Genomic DNA, 26532 nt, shown 5'->3' with positions numbered 1-26532 from the left:
TATACAGGGGTGGCCAAGGGCTTTTTGGGTGGGTGGCCAAATGACCCCCCCCCCTTCCAGGTCCTTTGAGGGGTGGATGATGTAGGGGTGTGTCCATGCCTCACAGCAGGAGCGTTTGGTGGGGATCGGCTTGAGGAATCTTGCGGGCAGCAAAGTTGCCTTGGGGGAGCTGCTGGAGGAGCGCTCCACCCGTAGTCACAGAATTTCACCTGGGCCGTGTCCTCCCCATTGGGGGAAGGTGCAGTGCAGGCGAAGGCAGCCTGACTGAGGCAACTGGAGCACTCCAGCTGCTGCCTGGGCCAGGGCTGCTTTGCCCACTCTACAGGGTCTCCAACGGGGGAAATCTTGGCCTGGGCAAGTCCTTGGCTGGGGGCAGCATGTGAGCTCACTTGGCTGGTGCTGAGCACAGCCCCTCCTTCCAGCCCTGGCCAAGCCCCCCCCCTCCCGTCACCAATGTTATATCAGATGGGGGATAAGCACAGGAATTCCTCCTGGGGGTTGGGCTTGGAGGAATCCAAGGAGGCTCCACAGCCAGATGGGGCATCTCCGCAGACTGGAAGTTCCGTACCCTTGCTTTATAAAGATGCATCAGTTTTATATTGTGAAGAATCCAGAAGTTGCTGTAACTTAAATCCCAAAGAATACCGGTCAGATCATTACAATTTCTTCCAATTTAAAATACACAGCTGAGCAGCAGGCACCATCTGTACTAGACCACTTAAAAATCACTAAGGCCTTAAGTCCTGTATTTTGTAGGTCATGTGTTAAGTTGGTTTACGAAATCCATCCTTAATCCCGACTCTATTTGCTAGAATGAAATTTCTGTTCAAGAGCCTTATTCTTTGCCCAGTGCCTGCAATTTGGGTGTCATGTTTCCTGGAATATCACCAGAAATAATGGCAAACATGGCAAACAGAGAAGCAGCATCACTTTGTGGTGTGACCAAATAGGAATTATGTATGCTAGTTCTACGAGGCCAATTTAAATAGGTTAGGTGGTTATTTGTTACTTAGGTAAACAGGTTATTTGTAAATTGTTGGTTATGGTGACATTCACTTCCTTGTTTTAGTATTGCAGCAGGCTTTAAAGGGAGTTGATTAGCGTTACTTTATCAGATGATTGTAGCCTACTAAAACGAGTGGCTTTTGGTATTCTAAACCTGGCTAATGTTCTACCGTATTAGTATATCATGACCTCTGCTTCACTTTTGAGGTCATTTGCAGTGACATAATAGCGTAAAAATCAGAATGCACTGCCCCTTTTATAACCATCATCAGCTAGTAAACTGAACTTCCATTTCAGCTGCAAAGTAGCACATATGTTGGCCACTCCTTACTTTACAGAATTAAGCCTTGTTTACATAGAAACTAGAATAGGTACAATGTAGACATGAACTATATAAGATATATGCTAATTATCATAAAATGCTCTGCTGCCCTATATGTCTCTCTTCTAAAGCGTTTAAATACAAAACTATAGCCTATGAAACTGGTTAAGAAAAATGTGTAGCACAACCTTCATTTACTGTGTTCAGTGGGAAATGGGACTTATTCCCCTGTAAGTGTGCATAGGATTGCAGCCCAAATATGTTTCATCTATTATTTTCAAACTAATTCTTAATACTGACCTAAGCACTCTTCACATTCTGAACACATGTAGAGCCAGATCTTTCAACAAAACTGCAGTTTAATTTCAGAAAGTGTTAAAATATATTGTACATCAACTTCTGACATACTACGTTAGTATACACAAATGGTCTCTTGAAACTGTATTTATGAAATGTACATTTTAATTTAAATACTCAGTATACACTGCACTTAATCTGCATGTTGCATTTATTAAATACATTAAAATCTGCAATGTAACAAAACGTTTTCTGCATACGAAATTCAAAACACCATTTTAAATGAACAAAAGATGGCTCACTTCATTTTTAAACTAGTGCGTAACACACCAGCTCAGCTCCACCAACACTAGCTGTTCTTTCTTTTTTATTTGACATTGTTCACAGACTATTACATATCACAATAAGTGTGCTGGATAAAACATGAGGTACGAAAGTGGTTCAAAGATTATAGGTCATGCAGATCATGCTAGACAGCAAAGAAAAATGTGAATGAGAACACTAAATAAAAATACATAAAGAATGTGCATTATAAAATAAAAACTCAATTACACAGCTTTGCTTCTTTGGTTACAAAGTAGGTTGAACAATTTCACAGCTTTTTATTCCCACCCCCCCAAAAAAAATCATACGAAATGTCAAAAAGCAGAGGAATCATGGCAATTTCTCTATTAGAAAGTAGAACAGAAATGAGCAAAGTTTTCTTCATCAAAATAGCCCATCAATTATTATATCACAATGACTGGCGACTACCTGTACAGATGCACTATGGTCTTCATACTTACACTATACAAAAATTTACATTCAAGCTGGGTCTTAACTACTGAAAATAAATACCAAAAGGTAAATTGCCATTAGTGTTAGAAATATGCCAGGATTCTTTTGTTCAATTATTGCCTAAACATTTTATCTATTAAACTCAATCCTGTCTATCAATTTTACTGATACTTACATTTATTTTTTAAAAAATTAAAAGTTCTGTGACATTGTTCATGTACATTATGAATAGCAGCCCTGTAATAAATAAAACACAAATAAATGAAACTAATGTAGGCAAATGTTACTTGCAATTGAAAGAACAGTGGCTCTAAAATGAATTGTTACTATGTGAAAAAGCAAGGCTCAAAGTAATCCATGAACAATGGAAACCTTGAAGAGCCTCACCAAAGCTCTTAAAGACCCCACTCATGTGCACCAAATCAATGCAGACTTTTGCATTATAACTCCTTCTATCATTTCCCTTGTGCACTGATGGCATAATTGGACACCAACTGTGCTGTATGACATCTCAAGTGAAGGAAAGCTCTTGTAGAATGATTGTCTAATACTGAAAAGGCCAAAACACACAACTGAAGCATGGCTACTCGCTTTCATATAAAGTGGAAAGAACACCAGTGGCACACAAGGACAGATTGCTTTCAGTTTCTTAATGAGGCAAGAAAGCTTTATGCTGAGGAGACATTCGGCTGCTGCGGAGGTTGCGTTGGCTGCGGAGGCTGTGCTATCGCTGTTTGCTGTTGAGAAGTGCTACTAAGGTTGGCCTGTTGGGTTGAAAGTTGGGATAACTGATCATTGTTTGAGAGAGATTTTAACAGTGCATTTTCCCGTTCAAGTAATGAGTTTCTTTCAACTAATTCTTTTATTTGTTCCTTCAGTACTTCTACTTCTTCTCTGACTGCATACATCAAATGGCTTTTCACCAGATCCTGTAAATGGCAAAATCAGTAATTAGTTTTTCATAGCAGACTCTTAACTTTCCTAAAAAAAAATTGGGCATAACTTCATTGTCATTTAAATTTGGGTCCTAGCAACACAAGTAAGGTAGAAATATCTAGAAATGAAACCCGAAGGATTAACTACATACACACGCTGCCATGAGATAATGATGCTATAAGACAGCCAACGCCCAAACTACTTTAAAAAACAAAACACTAGTCTATATGTTGCTTTTAGGAAGCCAGACTTGTTTCAAGTATAGAGATTATTAAGGTCAAACTACATGTTACATCAAATACACAGTATGCAGTAATTTTTTTTTTTTACTCCAAAGCAAGCATGGCAGCCCTGATCCACATTGGGGCCACAGCAAGCAGAGATTTAATCCTTCCCTCCCCAGTCATGACTCCCCTGAAATCTCCCCTCGCCCCCCATACACACAGCAGCTCCTGATAGTGTAGAAGTCCCCATTGGTACCAATGTTTTTTACTTCTGGTAACTGCTGTGACTGGGGGAATTTCAGGAGCGGGATTGCAGCTATGGAAGCAAGGATTATACCTCTCTTTCCCATTCACTACAGGCCTGAGCCTATGTGTGGTCTTACCCTACCTCTCAAAAATTAAGATCTCTCCAAAAGCCTTCATAACATTTTTGTAGATATACTAGGTCATGCTCTAGTTCAGAGATCTCCAAAATGGCCCCTGAAGACACACAGGTCTTTCAAAGTTACTACTTCATTAGCACCCCACATTTCCTTTATCAAGGAGCGCAAGACAGTACTTTAGCCTCAACATCCCCATGAAGTAGATTACACAAAGCGGGACCTTCCAGTCTGGACAGAGAAAGAACTTGTTTTCTGGGACAAGTAAGCAACACTGAAAGAAAGGTTTTGTAAATTGGATGAGAATTGTTTCTTATATATTTTCAGTATTCCTCAGCCAACCATCACAGGTACATGTGAGCCAATGTAAGAAAGCAACTGTCATTAGCTGAACTTCCCATCTTGACTAACTTTGTGGCAGTTCCTTTAATTCTGAGGATCTCTTCCATAGATCTGATTTATAGAACCTCTCTCATATGTATGAATTAATCCTTTTATTCTTCAATAAAGCTAGAGTGATTCTTTAGTGCTTCTGAAGTCATCCCCAAATTTGTTATAGTGTTTGGCTTTGAATTCTGTCCATTCTTTATGATTATGCATGAATAAAGTCTTTGTCTACTCTTATTTGCAGCAGTGACAGTGAGGCTTACAGAACTGGTATTCTGGAAATTAATCTACTTGTACCACAGGGATCCCCAACAGCTCTCTGTGAAATAGCACAAGGCTATAAATACTGATTAATAATATGGGATTTGCTAGTCTTGTTCATCTTGAACTGGGTGTTTAAGTGGCAACAGTTATCTTATCAGAAAATCCTGTCTGAAGGGCAGCCTTCTTCTATATGAATCTGACTGTTCACTTACATTTTCAAAGGCCCTGCTCTAGGTGCCCCAGCCTTCAGAGATTAGGTAGGTGGCAAATGGTCACAGTGGTGGTGTGACCCATCTTGAGAACACCCTCCCCAGAGAGGCCCACTGGTTCCTATGCTGCCATCTTTCAGGTGTCAGGTGAATACATTATTCTCCTAGGCTTTTGTGGATGCTTGTTCTTAAGTTCCATTGTAAACAAGTAAAAACAAATTAATTTACTACTGCCATAGTGATTTGTTGTACATTTTATACTGTGAGTTGACCTGAGCACATATGTGTAAATGCAGGAGATAAAATGTTTTAAATAAGAATACCTAAAATAACCTGGAATATCTCACTGTTTTCAGTGCCCATAAGTAACTTCACATAAATGTTGGTGAGAGCCAACACATCCAGGAAATGGCATGAGAATATTCAGCTGGTCAATGGAATACATGATTCTATATCATTCTGGCCAATATTCACTTAGATGAATATTGGAGATATGAATATTGGAGATATTCATCTCCAAGGAGAGAAAAGGATACATGCCTATCCATGGTTCACCCTAGCTCTTTTTTTTGGCATGTTTTAATTTTTCTTTCCAAACCAAGATGGCTGGAGAGCATGAGAATTTAGTACACCAAGGCTCTTAAGTGTAATGCTCTCAAAATTGATTATAAATGCCTATGACTGGTTCACACAACATGACAACCTGTACTCAAGGTTGAGTATAGGTTGAGTGTGGATTGTCGTTGAACCGCAGGGTTGTGTTGGGTGAACTCAGCTGTGCTAACAAACCATGGTTTATTAACCACAAACAACCCACAAATGGTTTGTTGTTGGATTGTGAACTGTGGTTTTTTTGTGGTTAACAAACCATGGTTTGTTAGCATGGCTGGGTTCACACAACACAACAATCATTCAGCAACAACCCATACAGTTTGCACTATCACCGCAGCCCACTGCGACTTATTTAAGATGTACCGGCACCCATTTTGAATATGCAGGCTGTGGTAGGGCGTTGCCATGGTCTGTCGTGTCATCTGAACCCAGGAATCAGGGGTTGTAGGTTTATTTGAGGATTGTTTAACCCTCAAACAACTCCTGCTGCCCAGGTTTGGATAACATGACAAACCATGGCAATCTCCAGCTCCCAGGGGTTAAATATTCAAAATGGCTGCCAGCATGCACTGCAACCCACTGTGGCTTAAATAAGCCACAGTGGGCTGGGGTGATTGTGCAAGCCACCCCACTATGTAGTGTGTGAGACCCTGCCCAATTAGAAGACTTTCGCAAGCAATACCAAAGTTTTTCATGCAACAAAGTTTTGGATGACCAAAGTTATAGCAGTCCTACTGGAGGATTTGGATTGCCTTTGTGCAAACGAAACATTTAGAACTTGGGATGATGAATATTAACTACACTGCATTAAGTATATCACTTTACCGACACATTTTTCCTTGCTGAAAGTTCCTGAACATATTGGGGACTGGCACTACATTAGCTCTCAAATGCCTTTAAAATTGGTGCTACTTTGCTCATAATAGAATTACTTAAATGGCATTGCACAAGGACAAAATACTATTCTTATGTAAACTAGCTGCTATTCTCCACCTATGTGGAGCTCTGGGCTGACAAATAATTGTGTATCTGTTTCAGGATTTTCTACCTTAAAATCTCCTTCTGATAACAGCCTTACAGTCCATCAATGTAGCTTATGCAGAGATGAAGGTATCAGACTACACAATCAGCAGAGTTGTAGGAAGAATAAACAGTTCAGTTCTTTACTTACCATTGCCTGTTCTATTTTGTTGTCAATGGCTACAACACTCGCACCAGATCCACTGTTTAAAAGAAAAGACAGAACACATATACATGAACTCACTGACTAGTGGAATGTTGCTCAAAACTGGTTGAAAGACAGACATTCTTTGTGCATCCTATAATGGCTTCCATCATGTTTAACAACAGAACTTAGCATTTATATAGTGCTTTTCTGTGTTCCAAGTGCTTCCTGTATATCTTAGTGATCATTACAAGCCACTAAGCTTGGCAGTCTTACCTCCATATACTCAAGAACAAGCAGATAAGAATGATATCCTCAAACAACAATGATTATATGCCAGACAAAGTGAAACATATTTAATTCCCAGCAAAATCAATGGGAATTGAGCATTTTAATGTTTTAATGGGACTTAAACATGGCTAGTTCTTCCCAGACTGGGCCCAAGGTGAATCTATGCAGTCTAAGGCCCTTGTTTAAGTTGTGCACACAACTCTTAAGAGTACAAGGATAAAAGTATTGCCACTGTCCTACTGGTTGTCATGGTTTGCCATATTTGAGTACCCTTGAAGTACAGCTAGGATAGTTCACAATCATAACCAAGCCAACCACTCAGGCCCTTTTGTGTGCATGGAAGTGACATTTTGATGCAAGTCTGGTTTGTCCAATATGGCAGTATGTGCAGCCAACTTAGATATTATCTAATATGGCAAAATCAGACATTTTTTGTCTACAGTAAAACCACACTGTAAATAAAGTGTGCTGTACTTTGGATACTCCCAACTCACTGTTGAACTCACACAAAATGTTGAGACAGGTGGTGCTGGTGTTTTTCTCAAGCAACTGGGAGGGTGTATTTAGGACCAGTTTTTCAGTACAACACTAAAGGCACAACCCAGCCTAAGTTAAGCATTGGAGAGTTGAAGCCAATCAGTCTCAATAATTTAACTTAGGCTGGATTGTGCGCTGGAACTTTAGACTTGCAGTTTAAGAGATACTAAATGATTAGCTTATCTAGAACAGAGAATTCTTGCATCCATTCAAGGATATTTAATCCTGGTTAGCTGGGTCAGTGAGCACCTTTCTCCAAAACCCCACTGCAAATACCTAGTTTAGAATCAGCAAGTTTCATACCATCACCACCACAATAAGAATTTCATCTTGCCATAGACCTTGTGCTCATGTCGTATAAGCACCAACTGTCAACCTGGGCCAGGATGAACAAAATGTTATTTCTCTGCAATTAGAACAGGATTTGTAACTTATTTTAATATTAGTAGTTTTTTAAACCCTACTTTTATAAAGCAATTGTGTCTAAAGGTTTTAGAAAAGTGCTTTGCAACTCAAAAACTACCAATACTTAATTTAAGTACAACATTTGGCCATGCTGTGGAGGAAATTAAACCCATTTTGCCATATTTTAAATGAAGTATTCTGTATCCAACACCAGACAGCTCAAACAAGTTGCACCTACTTGTCATTTGATATCCGAATCCACCCTACTTTTCCACAGCAGAAAGTTGGTTTACATGTAGTTCATCCCTTTTCATAATCCAGCATGCAAGCAGAAGATACATTTAAGCATGCTTCAACACTGAGAAATTTTTAATTAAAGAGACTAAGCTCAAACAAGCAATATTACACAGGTAAGAATGTAAGGACATAAGACCGGTGCTGGGTCAGATGAAAGGCCTATCTAGTCCAGCATTCTGTTGTCAGTGGCCAACCAGATGCCTACAGCAAGCCCATAAGCAGGACATGAGCAAAACAGCACCCATCACTTGTTTTTCCTAGCAGCAGGCCTTGTGAGAGGCATACTACCAGTAATATATATCCATCATGGCAAATAGCCATTGGTAGCCTTATCCTCCATGAATTTGTATAATCCCCTTTTAAAGCCATCCAAATTAGTGGCCACCATTACATCTTATGATAGTGAATTCCATAGTTTTGACTATGTGATGCATGAAGAAGTTCAGATTATCAAGCATTTTATGAAGATCTTCATTTCCTTGTATTACAGGAAGATTGAAGTTTAATGTACTACAGTTGAGTCATGACTAATAAAATTAATTTGAACTTCACTACACAAGTTCTAATGACTGGTTTTTGACTATTTTACTAATGTTCATATATTGCATTTCCCCTTTATTTAAAAACCATGGGGACAGCAATCCTATGGAGTCTGGAGGGCCACAGGATAGTACAGATTCCTCAATCTGAGGTTGGAGACAGTGCTCTGACCTCAGACCCAGGAGCCTGAGCTCCCCTCCCTCTCACAGCCAATACGGAGAGAACTGAACCGGTGACATCGGAGGGAAGGGAAAGGGTGTGTGTCAGTGGGCAGGAGCTTATGCCGTATCACCAGGCCTCCCCAACAGCTAGACAGGTGAAAATGTCTGTCTAGCTAAAATGCAGAGCAGGGGGAGAGCAGAGGCAAAGACTGCCTCCGCTACTCCTCCCACTCTACTTTGGATGGCCGTAAGCCTCTTAAGATTGCACACTAAGACAGGTTACTAGTCACAAAGTATTAGTATTACTACTTCAATCAAATATATTTAAAAGGATGCAATTAGTAATTACACTCAAACTTTTAGTAAAGAAACTAAGGGTCTTGGTTTTAATGGTTTAAGTTGTTTCTATGTACTGGACCTAAAAGTGCACTTCTACATTGGAACAGGTCTTCCATTCATGCAGGGCTATTGTACACCTCATGCTAGAGCACTGCTTGAGAAAGGAGATCAAATGTTTTGGACTACAACTCCCAACATTCCTGACCATTAGCTACGTTGGCTGGGACTTATGGCAGCAGAAGTCCAAGTATCTGGAGGGCAATAGGTTAGGAGAATTTTGGTGAATGTTATAATGGATGGAGTAGTTTTAATTAAGTGTCCTTATGTATTTCCAGAAAAGATGTAATACTTTAAGAACCAACTGTTACGTTCTTTCATTTGAGTTGGTACAATTACTCTGGGCATTTCTACATGGACTTTTCATTAACATAAATATCCAAACTGGAAGTCCAGAAAACAATCAACCTGAATCCACTGCAGGGGTAATAGCGGGATTAGGCTAACCTTCACACCAGCAGGAACAGTGACTGAACAGATGAATCAACACCATACTATTCTTGCTGTTAACTGATTACTCACGGTCCTCTCTCACTTCTTATCATGTCGTAACTTTAAATGTTTACTATTTACTGCTATAATCTTCAGGTGGGATGTATTTATTAAATATAGTGCTGGGAAGTGCCAACATAACATGTTAAGATGGAAATATTTCTCAAAAGCAAACAATTCAAATATTCATGTGGAAATTTGGACACTTTTAACAAGTCTTTCAAAAGAGGTTAACATGAATTTGGAAACAAAACTGTGAATTTTATCTCCTTTAAATGTAGCCAATAAAGGAAATGGGTTTTATGTTTCTACGCACTCCTATAAAAAGCCGTCTCTTAATATTTCACATAGTCAAGTGTTTACATGTTCAAGCAGTCTTCCTAAACATCTCAACTTCACACACCTTGAGCGTCAAGAAAACATTCCTCAGATCTCCTAGGGCCCTTACATTCTTGTTACACAAAAATAAACCCCAACCAATAATCAGCACATTTAATCAAGTATGGATATCAAGGTTTTGCAAAATATGGGAAAGACAATTCTGAAAAACAATCCTGTCAACTTAATTTTCCCAGTTTGTTTTGTATTTTGAAGTTTTCACTTAATATATTGGCATGGGGAGGGCAGAGAAAAATTATGGAAGAGGTGTTAATTTTATTTATGTTATGAAGCAAAGGTCTTAATCTTTTCCTTTGTAAAATAACATATTCACAAAGAACACAAGGTCACAATTTCAAAATGGGTTTTTATACCAGCCTGTCTGTTAGTTGGTTTTCAAGTGAATGACTTATCCACTTAATTGTTTTGGCCTCCAACTGAACTGGTGGGGGAAAACATGTTGCAAATTTAGGTCTCAATCCAAAGAACTACTTTAAACTTGTGCAAAGGCTTGTACCAGCCAATGACCATGCTGGCTGGAGATTATGGGAGCTGTAGTTCAACACATCTGGGGGTACCAGGTCATAGAGGCAGTGTGGTGTAGTGGCTAGAGTGCTGGACTGGGAGCCGGGAGATCCGGGTTCTAGTCACCACTCAGCCATGGAAGCTCACTGGGTGACTTTGGGCCAGTCACAGACTCTCAGCCCAACCTACCTCACAGGGTTGTTGTGAGGATAAAATGGAGAGGAGGAAGATAATGTAAGCCACCTTGGGTTCCTTGCAAGAGGAAAAAAGGTGGGATATAAATGCAAAAAATAAAGAAATAGAAAACTGGTGTATACACATGTGCCCAAAAGTTATTGGCCTGGTTCACACAAAATGACAACCCAAGTATGGGTTGACTATGGGTTGCTGTTGAATCATGAGTGGTTGTTGTTATTTAACTATGGGCTGTTAACCACAAATAACCCAGGAAAAGCGCTCATCGTTTATTGTTGGGCTGTAAACTCTGGGTTGTTTGTGGTTAACAAATCACAATTCAGGGTTTGCACATAATAACAACCCACGATTCAACAACAACCCGTACTCAACCCATACTCTGGATTGCTGTTACATGCAAACCAGGTCATTGACATGAATATGAAGCTATAATCAGTCCCTTGAAACTGGTAGTATGCTTTCAGCAATGAAGAAATGGAAAGCATTCTTCTAAAGCAAGAACAGACAGATCACATCCTCATCCAGCACTACAGTATGTCCATGCATCATCCTGGTGGTACTGACTGCATATTTTTCTAAGTAATTCAGTTCTTCAGAAATCAATTCCATAAACCAGGGATGGGCAAAAAGGTTGATCTCCAGATGTTTTGGACTTCAACTCCCCAAAGCCCCTGCCAGCACAGCCAATGGCTAGGAATGCTGAGAGCTGGAGGTCCAAAACATCTGGAGATCTACTTTCTGCCCGCCCATTATAAACAACAGTTTACAAAAGCAATTTTTTCTTGGAACATACCATGGGAACATGTACTGAAGGGTGGTATAAAAATGTGGCAAGTAAAGAGAACCACCTCAAAAGGTCATTTTGGAAAAGTGGAAGATTTCCAGGTTTTCTAAGTATGTACTAAATTCCACACTCATTGCCACAAGCACTCCACAGTCATTAGAATAATTTACTTTAAATCAATTGAATAGCAATGAAGCAAAATTTTAGGCAAGTCACAAAATGGATTTTTCGAAATTATATATTAAAATAATGCAGAGTGCTGACAGTTAACTATTTTCTCAACTGGAGTCAGGTCTGATTAAGAATGTGTTATCCAACAAAAGGGTTGCACTGAAGCAACATGGAGAAAAATAAATATATAATAACTGCATGAAAAGCAAACGTACTACATATAAAGCAATACTAAAAGGCTAAATGCATTTCACACTACATTCACTTCATCATTATTGAAAAACCTGGATCTAAAGAACAAGGAAACTGAACATTTTTCAGCTTGCAATAAATGTGGGATTTTTAATATAAAAATACATTCAAATGTAATGCCATAATGCAAACTTCATCATGTCAGGGACACTTCCCATGGCAGATTCACAAGAAATGTATGTGAATTCATAGTAACAAAGACCCATCACAATATCTGTAATACTTTCATCTCAAAATAGGAGCAATCATTGTTCATCTGTACAGGACCGCTGTTTGCTGCATAGTTCCTGTAGTAATCGGTGCAAGGCTCTCAAATGAGGTCCTCATTTCACACTGGAAGAAACTGAAAAGTGAGTCTTCAGAGATCTACTTTAGGCTATAAAAAGGACTGTTCTTCAAAATGATAGTAAAAGCCTACTCTGACAAAGACTTGATAAATCATTAGGAAGTAATCGCAATGCATTATGTTGACTTTTAAAAAATGTTGTATTTATTAAACTTCTATCTTGCTTTTGCACAGAGCTCCCAGTGGTCCAACACTGTAGATTCAGACATTCCCAAGATCATTCACTAGGTCCTATGATTTTTACGAATCTTGTGATTGCTAACGAGTAGATGTAAAGATGTCTTAATAAGATTTGTTAAAAATGTTTGAGAAGTCTGATTTCAAATCATCTACTCTATGCCCCTCCCTAATCTCCTATTTTGAGTTATCTAAGAAGGGGACGTCTCCCGAGATAAATGCACCTAGCAACCAATGTTCAAGCGGTAAGCAAGAAAAAACATGGAGGCTTCCAAAAGGAAGCCTCCACAGTGTGATCAACTTCAATGTAAATGTAAAAAAGCCTTAAATTATGTAGCTATCACAAGTACCCTCACATATATACATAGATGATGAATTAAAATGCAGGGTTCTTCAAATACTAGAGTTTAGCTCATTCTGTTGTGTGCCATGCATTACATAGTAGTATTTGGTCCCTTGCAATTACTTCTTCACAGTTCCGTTGGCTTCAAAATACTCCCAAGAAAATTGCCAGTCACAAGAGAGCACACCATATCCATTTAGAAAGTGTAGTTACAAGGCAATATAATTTTTTTAGACCTCACTAAAAATCTTAAACACCAAGTTTACACATAGAATCATAGAATAGTAGAATCATAGAATCATAGAATAGTAGGGTTGGAAGGGGCCTACAAGGCCATCGAGTCCAACCCCCTGCTCAATGCAGGAATCCAAGTCAGAGCATCCCCGACAAATGGCTGTCCAGCCTCGTCTTAAAGGCCTCCAGTGTGGGAGAGCCCACCACCTCCCCAGATAATTGGTTCCATTGCCGTATTGCTCTGACACTCAGGAAGTTTTTCCTGATGTTCAGCCGGAATCTGGCTTCCTGTAACTTGAGCCCATTATTCCGTGTCCTGCACTCTGGGATGATCAAGAAGAGATCCTGGCCTTCTTCTCTGTGACAACCTTTCAAGTACTTGAAGAGTGCTATCATATCTCCCCTCAGTCTTCTCTTCTCAAGGCTAAACATGCCCAGTTCTTTCAGTCTCTCTTCATAGGGCTTTGTTTCCAGTCCCCTGATCATCTTTGTTGCCCTCCTTTGAACCCTCTCCAGCTTGTCTGCATCCTTCTTAAAGTGTGGTGCCCAGAACTGGACACAGTACTCCAGATGAGGCCTAACCAGTGCTGAGTAGAGGGGAACTAGTACTTCCCGGGATTTGGAAGCGATGCTTCTATGAATGCAGCCCAAAATAGCATTTGCCTTTTTTGCAGCCACATCACATTGTTGGCTCATATTCAGCTTGTGATCGACGACAATTCCAAGATCCTTCTCGCTCGTAGTGTGGTTGAGCCACGTATCCCCCATCTTGTAACTGTGCATTTGGTTTCTTTTTCCTAGGTGCAGAACTTGGCATTTGTCCCTATTAAATGCCATTCTGTTGTTTTCTGCCCAGCACTCCAGTCTATCCAGATCACTTTGAATTTTGTTTCTGTCTTCCAAAGTATTAGCTATCCCTCCCAATTTTGTGTCATCTGCAAATTTGATCAGCATTCCCTGCACCTCCTCCTCCAAGTCATTAATAAAAATGTTGAAGAGCACTGGGCCCAGGACTGAGCCCTGCGGTACCCCACTCGTTACCTCTCCCCAGCTTGAGAAGGTCCCATTGATAAGCACTCTTTGAGTCCGATTCTGTAGCCAACTGTGGATCCACATGATCGTTGTTTCATCTAGCCCACTTCGAGCAAGTTTGCTCATCAGGATATCATGGGGCACTTTGTCGAAAGCTTTGCTGAAGTCGAGGTATATGATGTCTACAGCATTCCCACGGTCTACAAGGGAGGTGACTTGATCAAAAAATGAGATCAGATTTGTCTGGCAGGACTTGTTTTTGACAAATCCATGTTGGCTTCGAGTAATCACGGCATTGTTGTCAAGGTGCTTCCAGATGGATTGCTTTATGATCTGCTCCAGAATTTTCCCAGGGATTGATGTCAGACTGACTGGTCTGTAGTTCCCAGGTTCCTCCTTTTTACCCTTTTTGAAGATAGGGACAACGTTAGCCCTCCTCCAGTCATCTGGCACTTCCCCGGTCCTCCATGATTTCTCAAAGAGAATAGACAGCGGTTCTGAGAGTTCTTCTGCCAGTTCCTTTATTACTCTAGGATGCAGTTCATCTGGCCCTGGAGATTTGAACTCATTCAAAGTAATGAGGTGTTCCTTGACCATATGCCTGTCGATCTCAAGCTGCAATCCTGCCCCTTCAGCCTGTACTTCGCCTTTGCCAGGGGGGTCATAGACCCTCTTTTGGGAGAAGACTGAGCCAAAGTAGGAATTGAGCACCTCTGCCTTTTCTTTGTCATCTGTTATCATTTTGCCATCCTTATTTAATAGCTGAAGGACATCTTTTTGGGACATCTAGCTGTCCCAAAACAGAAACATATCATGTAAGATGCTACAGCATAATTAATTGTTTAAAATATACTTCATATGTTAGACTATAAGAAAGTGTTAAAAACTACAGTACCACAGTGTAGCCAACCACAGAGGCCTGTAAGACTTAAACATAGTTCTGGCAGAAGCTTCAAATGACATCCTCATGGAAACTGTACCACATTTACAGCTGCTGAAAATCTCTCTTCTAAAGGAATGTTGAAATATCCATTCAGGAATAGATTCTATTAGAGGTCTTCCATTAAGACAAGACCAGCCTGTGAAAGTCACCAACTGGTCTACCAAACCAAATGTTTATTGGTTTAGTAGACCAATAGACCAAGCTTCTACTCTTCCCCACTGCCCAGTTTTTGCCCATTTGTGTTTTAGGGCAGTGGAAAAAGTGGAAATTGGGAGCTTCTTGGATAGTTGCTAGGCAGCAACCCATGTATCCCCCTGAAAGAAGACTTGGGTGAGTAAGCAACAAACCACCTTCACACCCCCACGTTCTCTCCTCAGCCTTCCAAGGAATAGCTTCATGAAGCCTGTTGTAATGTTATAGCTGTATAACAGCTGCAGCAGAACCTCTGGCAAGCAGAAAGCAACTGTGAAGTATGGGAGAGTCCCACCCCAAAGTTAGGGAAACTTCTGCATGCAAAGAAAAGGTGTTACATTATCCAGTGGGCCAGCCTGGAACTAAACAATGTAGTTGCCAACCAGATCCCCAAAACAAGCAGCAGTCTTTTAAACCAGCTCCTGTTTAGCCCACCACAGCCAAAACAGCTAGGAAACCTCTTTTGCAGAATATTGGGTTGCATACCTGCCTCCACTGCCAACATCCCATCATTAGTGACTTCACAGAGTGCACTGTCTAGCAGCAGCCTGTTTGAATTTGCTATCTGCTGCTAGTGACCTCTTTTCAGTTGAAGTTACAACGTAAGACATTTTCTGTTATATTAATGGTCCCCTGCTGTTATTGTGAACAGAAGCTTGTCTGAATATACCCCAAATTTATGGGTCATGCTTAACACCCAAACATGTGTTCAAAAGTTCTCCATTTGTTCCAGAAGATGAGATCAAAACAGATGACTAAACAAAATAAGACCAGTAGATAGCCTTGGCAGATTTCAACCATACAACTTCCACCATTATGGGTTTTATTCATCACTCAGTTCTCCCACACATTCAGTCTCTGTTCAGTTATGGTTTTCCAAGTCATGCCAGCCAGTAAAGTGCACAATCAACACAAATCATGTTATTCTCTTTGTTTTTATGTGCCAACAGAGCTCTGCTCAAAGCTGCTCTAACAGCAGATTTGGCCAATGGGACAGCTTTCATGCATGACAACATCTCTGTGGGCCAGATAGTGTCTAGAATCCAGCTATGCCGCATAACATGCAGAATGGCCAGAAATAAACACAGATGAAACCTGTTTGACTTAAAAGCTCTAGTACATATTCAGACTGCCAATAATAAGCATATCAAAAAGAAACACTTCATTAACTCTCATAAACACAACGCAGGGAAGCCTGCAAAGGTATACTTGAAACTATGGATAGCTTCGGCATACGTACAAATATCTAATCCTTGCCAAACGTGCCTCCAAGGCAATGCCTTCTCCATAATTGCTTTATAAATTGGCCAAGAGGCAGCTAAGTGTACAGATAAACTGAAAATTATCTTTCAAACCTTTCTTAATCCCTCAAGATTTTAAAATGGTTGTGCTACGGACAAGAAGGCCTGGCGTGCTATGGTTCATGGATCACGAAGAGTCGGACACGACTTAACGACTGAACAACAACAATACTTTCTTAAATAGCATTAACAAATGGGACTTGCAACAAAATTTTGCAGCATGGAGTGCTTGTGTTTAGTGTTCCAATTACTCCATCCATACCCCACCCACTTGATTTCCATCTCCTCAATCAGCATTCAATGGCCTCGAGCAGACAGCCCTCACTGAACTGTTGGGGTGAGATGTTTTTTCTACAGGCATTTTCTTCACCAGATGTTTTGTACTTCTGCAAACTTTGGGGTTTCTCTGAACCTGCTGATACCTCCCTCTTCTGCATGGGTGGTGCCAGTTTGACTATGTGAGTTCTGGCATTCACCTCTGAGCATTGGGAAGAGAGAAACAGTGGCTTAAACTGGATTACAAAAAGCATATTTTACATCCCTTAACACTTCATGTTATAAAATATATGGATATACATATGTGAAAGCCCAACATTGTTTAGCTGAAATATTAAATGGTTTTCTAGTTAAGGGTGGGTGAACTTAAGTAGACGTCAATGGGTTGGATCCATAGTTTCGCTGACAGTAGTACCCCGTGAGTGGAGCTCTGTTCAGAATGCTCCTACTAGTGGAAAGAGTATGCGTGTGTGAGTGTGGGAAATTATTTTTGCTGATTTCCTTCCCCCTGCAGCCCCAAGCAGCGCCTCCTACACTGTCCAAGGGTTCCCAACCCTCCGGAGCAACTTTTGGGGGGCACAGGGGGCTGCAAGGGGAGATAAACTAAAGTTATCTCTCCTCCTTTTCCACCAGTAAGGAGCCCGTTTGTAGAAGGCAAAATCCAACCCATAAACTACAAAAAATGTGGGGACAGGAAGATATAATGAGTAGATTATGTTCCACAATCCACGCCCCCCTTTTAAGTGGCATGTTTAGATAGAGTAGCTAGGTTTCCTTTATTTAATCATTTATGCCCCTCCTTTCAAGATAATATGAATTTCACAAGCTTACAAAAGTTTAAGAAATAAAATATATAATGTCTGAAATACAATTAAAACAAATCAAGACTAAACACAAAAACATCAGCAGCTAACATACCTAATTGCACAAAAAGTAAAACACTGAGCGAACAAAAAAGGTCTGCTTAAAGGTAATTACTGATGAGGCCATATGTACTTCTCTAAGAAGGGTCCCACACTGAGGGTCTTAACGGTGTCACATGTTACAGATATCCCAATGGGGAAAGACCGGACTAGAAAATAATGAGAGGCTAAAGCAAATTTTGGACAGCTGATAAGAGAGCAACCTGTAACTGAATGTATGTAAGAAGCTGCCTTAAACCAGCATTATCTATTTTGACTGGCATCAGCTCCCAAAGGTTTCAGGCAACATCTTTTCCCAGGCCTACTCTTAGAGATCCTTTAATTGGAGACACCAGGCATCCATCAATCATGGACTGCCTGGCACTGATTTGCAGCAGATGGCAGTGACTGGCAGTGGTTCTCTTCCTACCTGTCAGGTAGGTTTCCAAAGCTGATGCTGAGAGAGTTCTACTCTATCCCATTGGAATGAACCTGTGGGATGGATGCCACTGGGTTCAACTCTGCCCCCTATGCTGTTTAACATCTACGTGAAGCTAGTAGGAGAGGTCAGCAGAGGTTCTGGAGCGCAGCAGCATCAGTATTTTGAGGACACCCAGTTATCTCTCTTCTTCTCGTCAAATCCTAATGATGAGGCAATATCCCTGAACTGTGGTAGAGAATCAGTATTTGAACTGAAGTTCAGTCCAGAAAACAGAGTTCCTAGAAGTTAAGAGCTCTTCTATATTTAATTTAGAATTAAGACAGCACTTCAGACTACTGTGATCTTAAATCCTATAATTCTTCAAAGTAGAATGTGTTCCTTCTAAAGTCAGCAAGCAAGCAAGCAAGCCATTACATTTTCTTTGCTTCAATAAGGGAAATGCAAACAAATGACAGTGCTTAATGTCCAATTAGCAGTAGAAAACCTAAGACAGACAAGAACACTGTAAGTCAGAAAAGCCATCAGGATTTCAATCTGTATTATTAATATTGTGCAAAGCCAAACTGCAGCTGTTGAATTAGTAATGCAACTTTGACAAGTGGTATCCTCAAAGTTGGATTTGTTGCAGTTTCTCACCAAGTGCCTGGCTGTGCCTGAATTTCAAAGTTTTTCCCCATTCATGTCCCAATTTATAGCTGTTCAAGTTGTAATAGCTATTTTGTAAGAGATTTCTATCAAAGTAGACCTTATATTTACTTTCATTCCACAATTTAAATGACTTGATTTTTAAAAAATATTTTAGTGATGCTAGATCACTACTGCTAGTTTTCAGAAGCTAGACTGGAGCTGCTCATCACTACTACCAGCAGCATTTCTTGTTCTAGCACTAGTGAGCACCTAATTACTACTACTCTTCCCACAGCTACAAAAGCAAAAGGCAGCAATGCACAGAATGGGACTAGACTCCATGAGGTCTAGAAAAGAACCACCATTTAATCAAGTTGCTTTTGGATACCGTGGGTGGACTAGTCAAATCACAGTAGGTAAACTGAGGAGAAAGGCAGAAGAAGTTGAAGTGAAAATACTACTTGATGACAAGAAACCTGCACAGTGCAAAGCTGTTCATGCATACCTCAGCACATATGCTTTCCATACTTAAGTATTCATACCTATCCCAGAGGTTCTTTGATTCCCGTAACTTATTCGAATGGAACACTTGGTAGAAAGTAGTTGAAGGATTCCTATGAGAGCCAGGAAATGAAACAAGATTGAGAACGTGTAGCAATTTGTTCGGAGGAAAAAATGAGTTTTTAGGTTTAAACATTTAGAGACCCTAGGCCCAAGGTTTAGCAATAGCTTGTAGACTATGGAACTGAAAAAGCATCCTAAAAGGTTCAACTGTACATGTAGCAAAAAGTGTGTAAAAAAGAATTCCTTCAAGACAGGAAAAATCTTAAGACGTGCCTGCCTGGATCAGGCCAAGGTCAATCTAATACAGCATTCCATTTCCAAATGTGGCTAGCCAAGATGCCTCTGGATACTCACAAGCAGGACACAAAGATGGCCTTCCTGTTTCACCTAGCATCTGATGATATGGTACAACCTCTGTACAGGGTGGCTCCTGGCCTTTACATCCCATGGCTCACAAAAGATAGCATTGCCTCCTTAACAGAACTTCTTACAAGGTAGCTTTTCACAACTTTTAAACTATGGAGTTAGGAAAACACAAGCAATGGAAATTCAAGCTTTGAAATCTGAAACCATGAAGAGAAGGATTCACATTGCTAATGAGGAAACAAGTCAGTCACAGTGATAACTTTACAAAGAATGTTCGCAACCTTAAGCACATTTGCACATTTCACAAGTCTTTTTCACAAAATATCAAGTTCAGGCTTGAGAAAGAAGGACTTAGAAAAGTTACGTTTATAGCCCAGGTTCTCAAACTGCGGTCTGCAAAACACCGGTGATCCATAAACTCCATTCAGAATGGTCCATGGAAATGTTGACAGCCACTATTCTTCCAAATACAGGTTCGCAGCTTCAGTGTACTTCTGGATTCAGCCCAGAGTCTGGATGCCCAGGTTGTAGTGGTGGCCAGGAGTACATTTGGACAGTTAAAGCTAGTGCACCAGCTGTGCCCACTCCCTGACATGTCTGACTCGGCCATGGTGACACATGCCTTAGTTACATCCCATTTGGATTACTGTAACACGCTCTACGTTGGGCTGCATTTGAAGAGTGTTCAGAAACTTCAACAAGTTCAAAGAGCTGCTGCCAGACTGTTGACTAGGCCTGGCTACAGAGAGCATACAACTCCCCTGCTAAAACAGCTTCACTGGCTCCCAGTCTGTTTCCGGGAACAATTCAAAGTGCTAGTCATGACCTATGAAGACCTATACGGCTTGGGTCCAGGTTATTTGAAGACTGTATTCTCCCCAATGAGCCTGCTTGTGCCCTGAGATCTTCAGGGGAGGTGCTTCTTGTGGTCCTGCCACCATCACAGGCTCGCCTGGTAGGAATGTGGGAGAGGGCCTTCTCGGTGGCTGCCCCAAGACTCTGGAGCTCCCTTCCCAGGTAGGCGAGAGTAGCACCCCCCTTGGTGTGCTTTCGCAGGCAGGCAAAAACGTTTTTGTTCTGGCAGGCCTTTGGGGAGAGATAGTCTGGGCCTCTGAAAATATGATGGGTTGATACTATTGTTTATATTGTTGTTGGCTTTTTAAATTTTTTAACTTTTATACAATTTTAATATGATTGATTTAATTATTTTTAACTTTTGTATATTTCTATTTATAGGTTTTAACTGTACAAGTTTTTTAATGTTGTAAGCCGCCTTGAGGCCCCGTATTGGGGAAAAGGTGGGATATAAGTAAATAGAAATATAATAATAGGCCTCACCTGGGGGTAAAGCTTACAGACAATACACACAACTTAATAAAACTTCATAAAAACAGGCACATCCACTGCATTAGAAAGGCAAGATCAGGTATTAAATATGAGTTGTGCTTTGATTTGTAGATCAAAATTTTTTAAGTGGTCCATTGAGACCACCACCAATTTTCAAATGGCCCATGAAAAAAAGTTTATATCAGCAATTCTCATAGTATCTTTTCCCAAAGGAGCCATGTCAAGAAACCCTTCCTTAAAAGTTTTACTTTTCCATATCCATATACTCCTCACATATATGTAAGGCCTGCAAAAACGAAATGAATATCTGATGTATCTGAACAAAACTAATCTAAGTCTGGAAAAACATGAACAATACACTTTTCCTCATATCCCAGTTCTTAATGAGCTGGTTCAGAAACAGTGGCTAAACCATAGTTTAGCATTATGAGAGTGATCTGTAGTCTTTTAAGTTATGAAGTTAGGGTGACAAAGCAATGGAAATCCAAAGCTGTGAATTCTAAAACAATGAACTGAAGGATTCACACTTCTCCCAAAGAAAACTAGTTTTTAACAGGGCAGCTTTAACTACTTTCCCCAGCATTTAACCAGGCAGGAGGCAGGGGGATGAATACAGTAGGGAGAAGGGTAGAGGTGAGAGAAGAGTGCCCTAAATATGGTTAGCACATGAGCCTGCAGACATGCATAATTTTTTATCCATATATGAAGTATAACTCAAAACAGAATTAATTTTCACCCATAATAGAGATTCTACACAATTGATAAATCCTTATTTTCATGAGCTGCTAATATTTCCAAGTTGTACTCTCATCCGCTATCCAGATTCATTCCAAAATTCTTGCCAACCAACAGCAGAAACAAGAGATAAAACTTTTGTTTCCTCAATGTCAGCTACTACTGCCAATTTCTTCAACTATACTTGTATTTTTATTATGTATGGAATATGATGGTTGTTATCCTTTCCAAGTAAGCTAAGAATATTAATGAAGGACTGAATTAGGGTTGCTTCCAAAGAGCATTATAAAATGGCTGAGATCTATACAACAGCTAGTTGAACAAGACCCAAACCCTCCTGGACCTGAAGCTTTCAAACAGAAGCTCACCATGCAACATGGTAAACTGCTTTTGGAACTGAAGACTTAAAAGAGCAGTTTGTAATAAGGTACAGATTTTTACCAGTGATGATGATTTTCTGGAAAATTTTGAACTGGAAAATTTTCTGCTGCTCCAAATATCAGGAGTTTTGATTTAGCATGTTTGACTTGCATTAGTAAACACTAAAAAAACCCGTTAATTGTATGTGCTATATATGTATCTGAAAATTCTCCCCCCTCCTCAGAAGTAGTTTAACTGAAATATTTCATTGGGCAAAATCAATACAGTGCACTTAGTGTAGTTATATTCAAAACAAATTCAAAGATTATTTTTACTGGAAGATGTGTAAATAGTTAAGTCATGACAATGCAATAGCATACACTTACCTTTAGATTATTTCTATTTCAAGAACGCATTTATAGAAAGGGCAAAATTCTACAGGAAAATATAATGGCTGAAAATTTTATATTCCAAATCACTGGTTTCTTCTGATTAAAGTAAAAAATCTCACTGGGTATGCTCAAGCTTTGGGCATGCCTCAAGTAGCTTTTTGGATCACAACTGCATCTGAATTTTAAATTCACGTGATTAAAATATGAAAAATGACTATGGGAATAGCTTTTATTAATGACATTTTAAATATATTTAAACAGGTAAGGGCATGCCTCCTCAAGTACTTGTATATCAAGCTTTAAAAGAAATACAGTTAAGATGCCTTTGTTCATGATTCTATCAAGCATTCTAGAGAAAGAGGTCAGCATACTTCCTTTCCAAAAAGGAGACCCTATTCTAACTGTTAAAATGATTATTCTGAAGTGATATGTTTTGGAACTGAATGAGAACATGAGCACAACTGTAGTTTAAACTTTAGACAGCATTTTGCTACAAAATAAGCAGCCAGAAATGCCACACTAATGTGGAAGAACACTATTAGATACAGAATTATTTGAAAACAAACTTCATATTTCAGTAGCATAGTGACAAGATGTTGCCTCTAGTGGACAGGGGAGATCCTGTCTTTGAAGAGCCAATGATCCAATTTGCAACAACAATCTGCCATGGTGTGTGCCAGGAGCATTCTGCAGCCATTTTGGATATTCAACACCGACTGGGTTTGCTATGTGATGTCCAAACCTGGACACTACAGGTTAATTGTGGGTTAAGCAAACCACAATTAACCTACAATTAGTAGTTTGCATGATTAACTGGAAGTGTCTGGATTTGGACATCACAGAGCAACCAATTGGCCCAAACGGGGGCTGAATATTCAAAGAGGCTGAGGAATGTACCGCAGCAATCGTGGGTTAATTAATCTATGATTTGTCACTGTTACATGACAACAGCCCAATGGCTTGGATCCTAATTACTGTGAACAGAAGGAAGCTCGCACAAGGATAGCATTTTGCCCATCCCCTTCTCACCCCTCTAACATCCAAAAGTCTCTCTTGACGATAAGTTGTGGAATGGGGTGCAGCGGGCTGCTGGAGGATGGGGGCTCACCCCAAATCCAGAATAGGCACATTGCATAAACTCACTCCTCACAGGACGTGCCAATCTGGAGGTTTTTCGGGGGTACTGAAGTGAGGAGGAGGGGTCAGGAAAGTCCCTTGACATAAACTTTCTTATGCTCATGATACTTAGGATTCAAGCCTATGTAAGAATTTACTACCACCCTTAAATACTTGGCATATTTTCTTGTACCAGCTTAGAACCTATTTAGTAGACCTGACTCTTTAATAAAGTATTTCTACAACTAGGCGCATAGTACTTTAAAACTGGCAGCTTAGGAATCCACAACAGCTAGCCAAATCTCATTTTCCCCCCATTAGCATTCACCTGGCATATTTGCTTTTTTAAATTATTCCAGAAAGCAGGTTTAACAGCCCATGTTTTAATAGGAGTACATTCAGTATTCTCCAATACTAGATTAAAGAAAACTCATTCAGAACTTAGTTCAAGAAGCATGAGTAGTATGCTACTGACAATTCTTAATTTAAATTAAGAGCCATGCTACGGTCAGTGCTCAACTGGATGAGATCAGACCAAAGCCAGTTACATTTTCCATTGTTTCCTGCCTCTTCCATTCATTTCTCATTCTCTCATCCATCCCTTGACCAAGTTAGCCAGCTTCAGTCTTATCTTTTCACCTATTTCCTCATGTTCTGTACACATGTCTCCCTTCCCACCTACATCATTTTCTCCTTTTTGCGCTTTTCTTTACTGTCCTTTATTTTCATCTGAACGTGCATCTCATTGCCTTGATTCCCTGGCTGGCACTTTCAACCTCTAGCTACCCTACTCCAGACAGGCTTTTAGATCCCAGCTTACACTTGGCTACTAACTGCTCAAGTGGCTTCACATCTCCTTACTTTTCTCCACCCACTTGCTGCTTTTTTATTTAACACAATATCAAGGATTTCAATGTTTATAAAAATTAAGAAATAATACCAAACAGATAAACCATTACTAAGAGTTTAAAATATTTAAGGTGGCAAAACAGTTTTAAAATGTTTGGAAATAAACTTTTCTAGCACCTAAATAATAACCAAGTTGGCATCAGGTTTACCTCCCTGTTGAGGGCTTTCCATAACTTTGGTGCTACTACCAAAGACGTCCTCTCCCTTGTAAATGTAAACCTCACCTCTGACGGAGATGATTTTTGGAGAAGGCCATCAGCAGATGAATTTAATGTGCAGGTAGGTTGATATGGAAAGAGGCACTCCTTCAACTACTTGGGTCCCAAGATGTTTTGAAAAAAACAGCTTGGATTTTGAAAAAAAGAACTGGTACCAGAAACAAATGGGCAGCCAGTTAAGTTTTAAAAACTAGTGAGGTATGATCAGAACGAGCAGTGCCGGTCAAAACTCTGGCTGCTACATTCTTATGCGATGTGTTCAGCCCTTGCTAGACAGCTATGTGTCTTGCATAATTTTTAGAAAATGTTTACTGCATTCCCATTGGCCAGAACTACCAGTCGGCAAAGCAAACAGCCATTAATTGTAATGATTCGTGGATGAGGTAAGTGAGACAGCATACTGATCATGTTGTTCCTTTGAAGTTGCTTACAGCTTCTTAAGAGGCACCTGAAAGTTTGAGAACTGAAATTCTAAAAGCAGGCAGTACTTATTGATGTTCATTCTCAGTTTTTTCTATTAATGAGCCATAATGAATTGAAGGAAAATGGGGATATGGAGATTAGACACATGGTTTGAGGAGGGGTGTGTGTGTGTGTGTGTGTTTGCCTACTATTCAGTCAGAATAAAGGATTCCAAGTGCTGCTGAAAGCATCATCCTCATTTTGTCTACATACAACTATATTTAACCTTCTAGGTTTGAGGAGTGCTAGTTTTGTTTAAGGGCACACTGCAGTTTGGTTAGAGCCATCAAATATGTGAATTAGAAGTACATGCAGTGCCAAAAAACCCTACACTTGGAGACATAATTGAAGGAGGAAGCTATGCTTAAGCATATGACTTGGGTGGAGTGGGGGCAATCTAAGTGCTTGGCTTCTTATTTTTTATTCTTTCAAGTTGTTTTAACTATAAATCCTTCAAACAAGAGGTGTACAAGTTTTAACAACACACTAAAATTATTCCTGTGAAAAGCACAACAGCATTTTTACGGTTTTTACATTTGAAAACTTTATGTGTTACTTTCTTCAGAAGATTTTTTTAATGTAAAATTTGAATCTTTGGAAACAATAACTACAAGACTAGATTCATTCCACACTCTTCTTTGATTTTTCATTCCAAGACATAATATTGGGGCATGTTTGCCTTCTTTTATCAATACACCTGAGGGAAACTGAGTAGCTTAAGTCTGCTCTGCACAAATCCTACAGACACAACAGTTCATCCAATAATACTCTCTCAAATCAGCATACCAAGTATGACACAACCAAAAGTTTCCAAGGCTGAATACGACTTAATAGTGTTTAGAATCCAGTATTTTCTCTCAATTTAAAATATGCAGTTGAAGTAGTTATGTGTTTCATGCTCTGACCAGCATATTTACTCAAAATATTGAGAGCAGTTTGGTTCTTTTCTGTGATGACTTAAGAGCACCTAATATTTTCTGCAGTACAGCATGGGTTTTTACATACAAAGAAGTATATCAGTTAGAGAATTACGGCATAATCCTATGCATGTTTAGATGGAAAAAAAGTCCTACAAGTCTCAGATTTCCCAGCAAGCATGGCTGGCTGGGGAATGCTGGGAGTTGTGGAACCTTTTTTTTCTAAACATGCATAGGATCGCACCCTTAATTAGTAATGGCAAAAGCTATTTATAATGGCAAAAGCTATAATGCTAAAAGAAAGAATTTCAAGTTTGTAGATTTCTGTT

General features: G+C 39.8%; 1 protein-coding gene across 2 annotated transcripts in view; it reads right to left on the bottom strand.

The window, feature by feature from the left end:
- Positions 1-1771: 1771 nt before the first annotated feature.
- The window catches only part of TSC22D2 (TSC22 domain family member 2), a 37198-nt gene continuing 12437 nt past the window's right edge, over positions 1772-26532 (bottom strand). The window contains exons 2-4 of one of the 2 annotated variants that reach the window (XM_084847278.1): positions 19360-19431; positions 6585-6636; positions 1772-3330 (exon numbers count right to left, since the gene is read on the bottom strand). In XM_084847278.1, the coding sequence (XP_084703404.1) occupies positions 3070-3330; positions 6585-6636; positions 19360-19431 (385 nt within the window). In that variant the 3' untranslated portion in view covers positions 1772-3069. The remainder of the gene's footprint in view (positions 3331-6584; positions 6637-19359; positions 19432-26532) is intronic. The other variant, XM_084847277.1, reaches the window with a different exon arrangement.

This window comes from Heloderma suspectum, chromosome 3 (genome assembly GCF_057233095.1).
Source record: "Heloderma suspectum isolate Gila_16-S chromosome 3, 16-S_ref, whole genome shotgun sequence".
Lineage (NCBI taxonomy): Eukaryota > Metazoa > Chordata > Lepidosauria > Squamata > Helodermatidae > Heloderma > Heloderma suspectum.
This window is presented reverse-complemented; position numbering and strand designations above follow the sequence as displayed.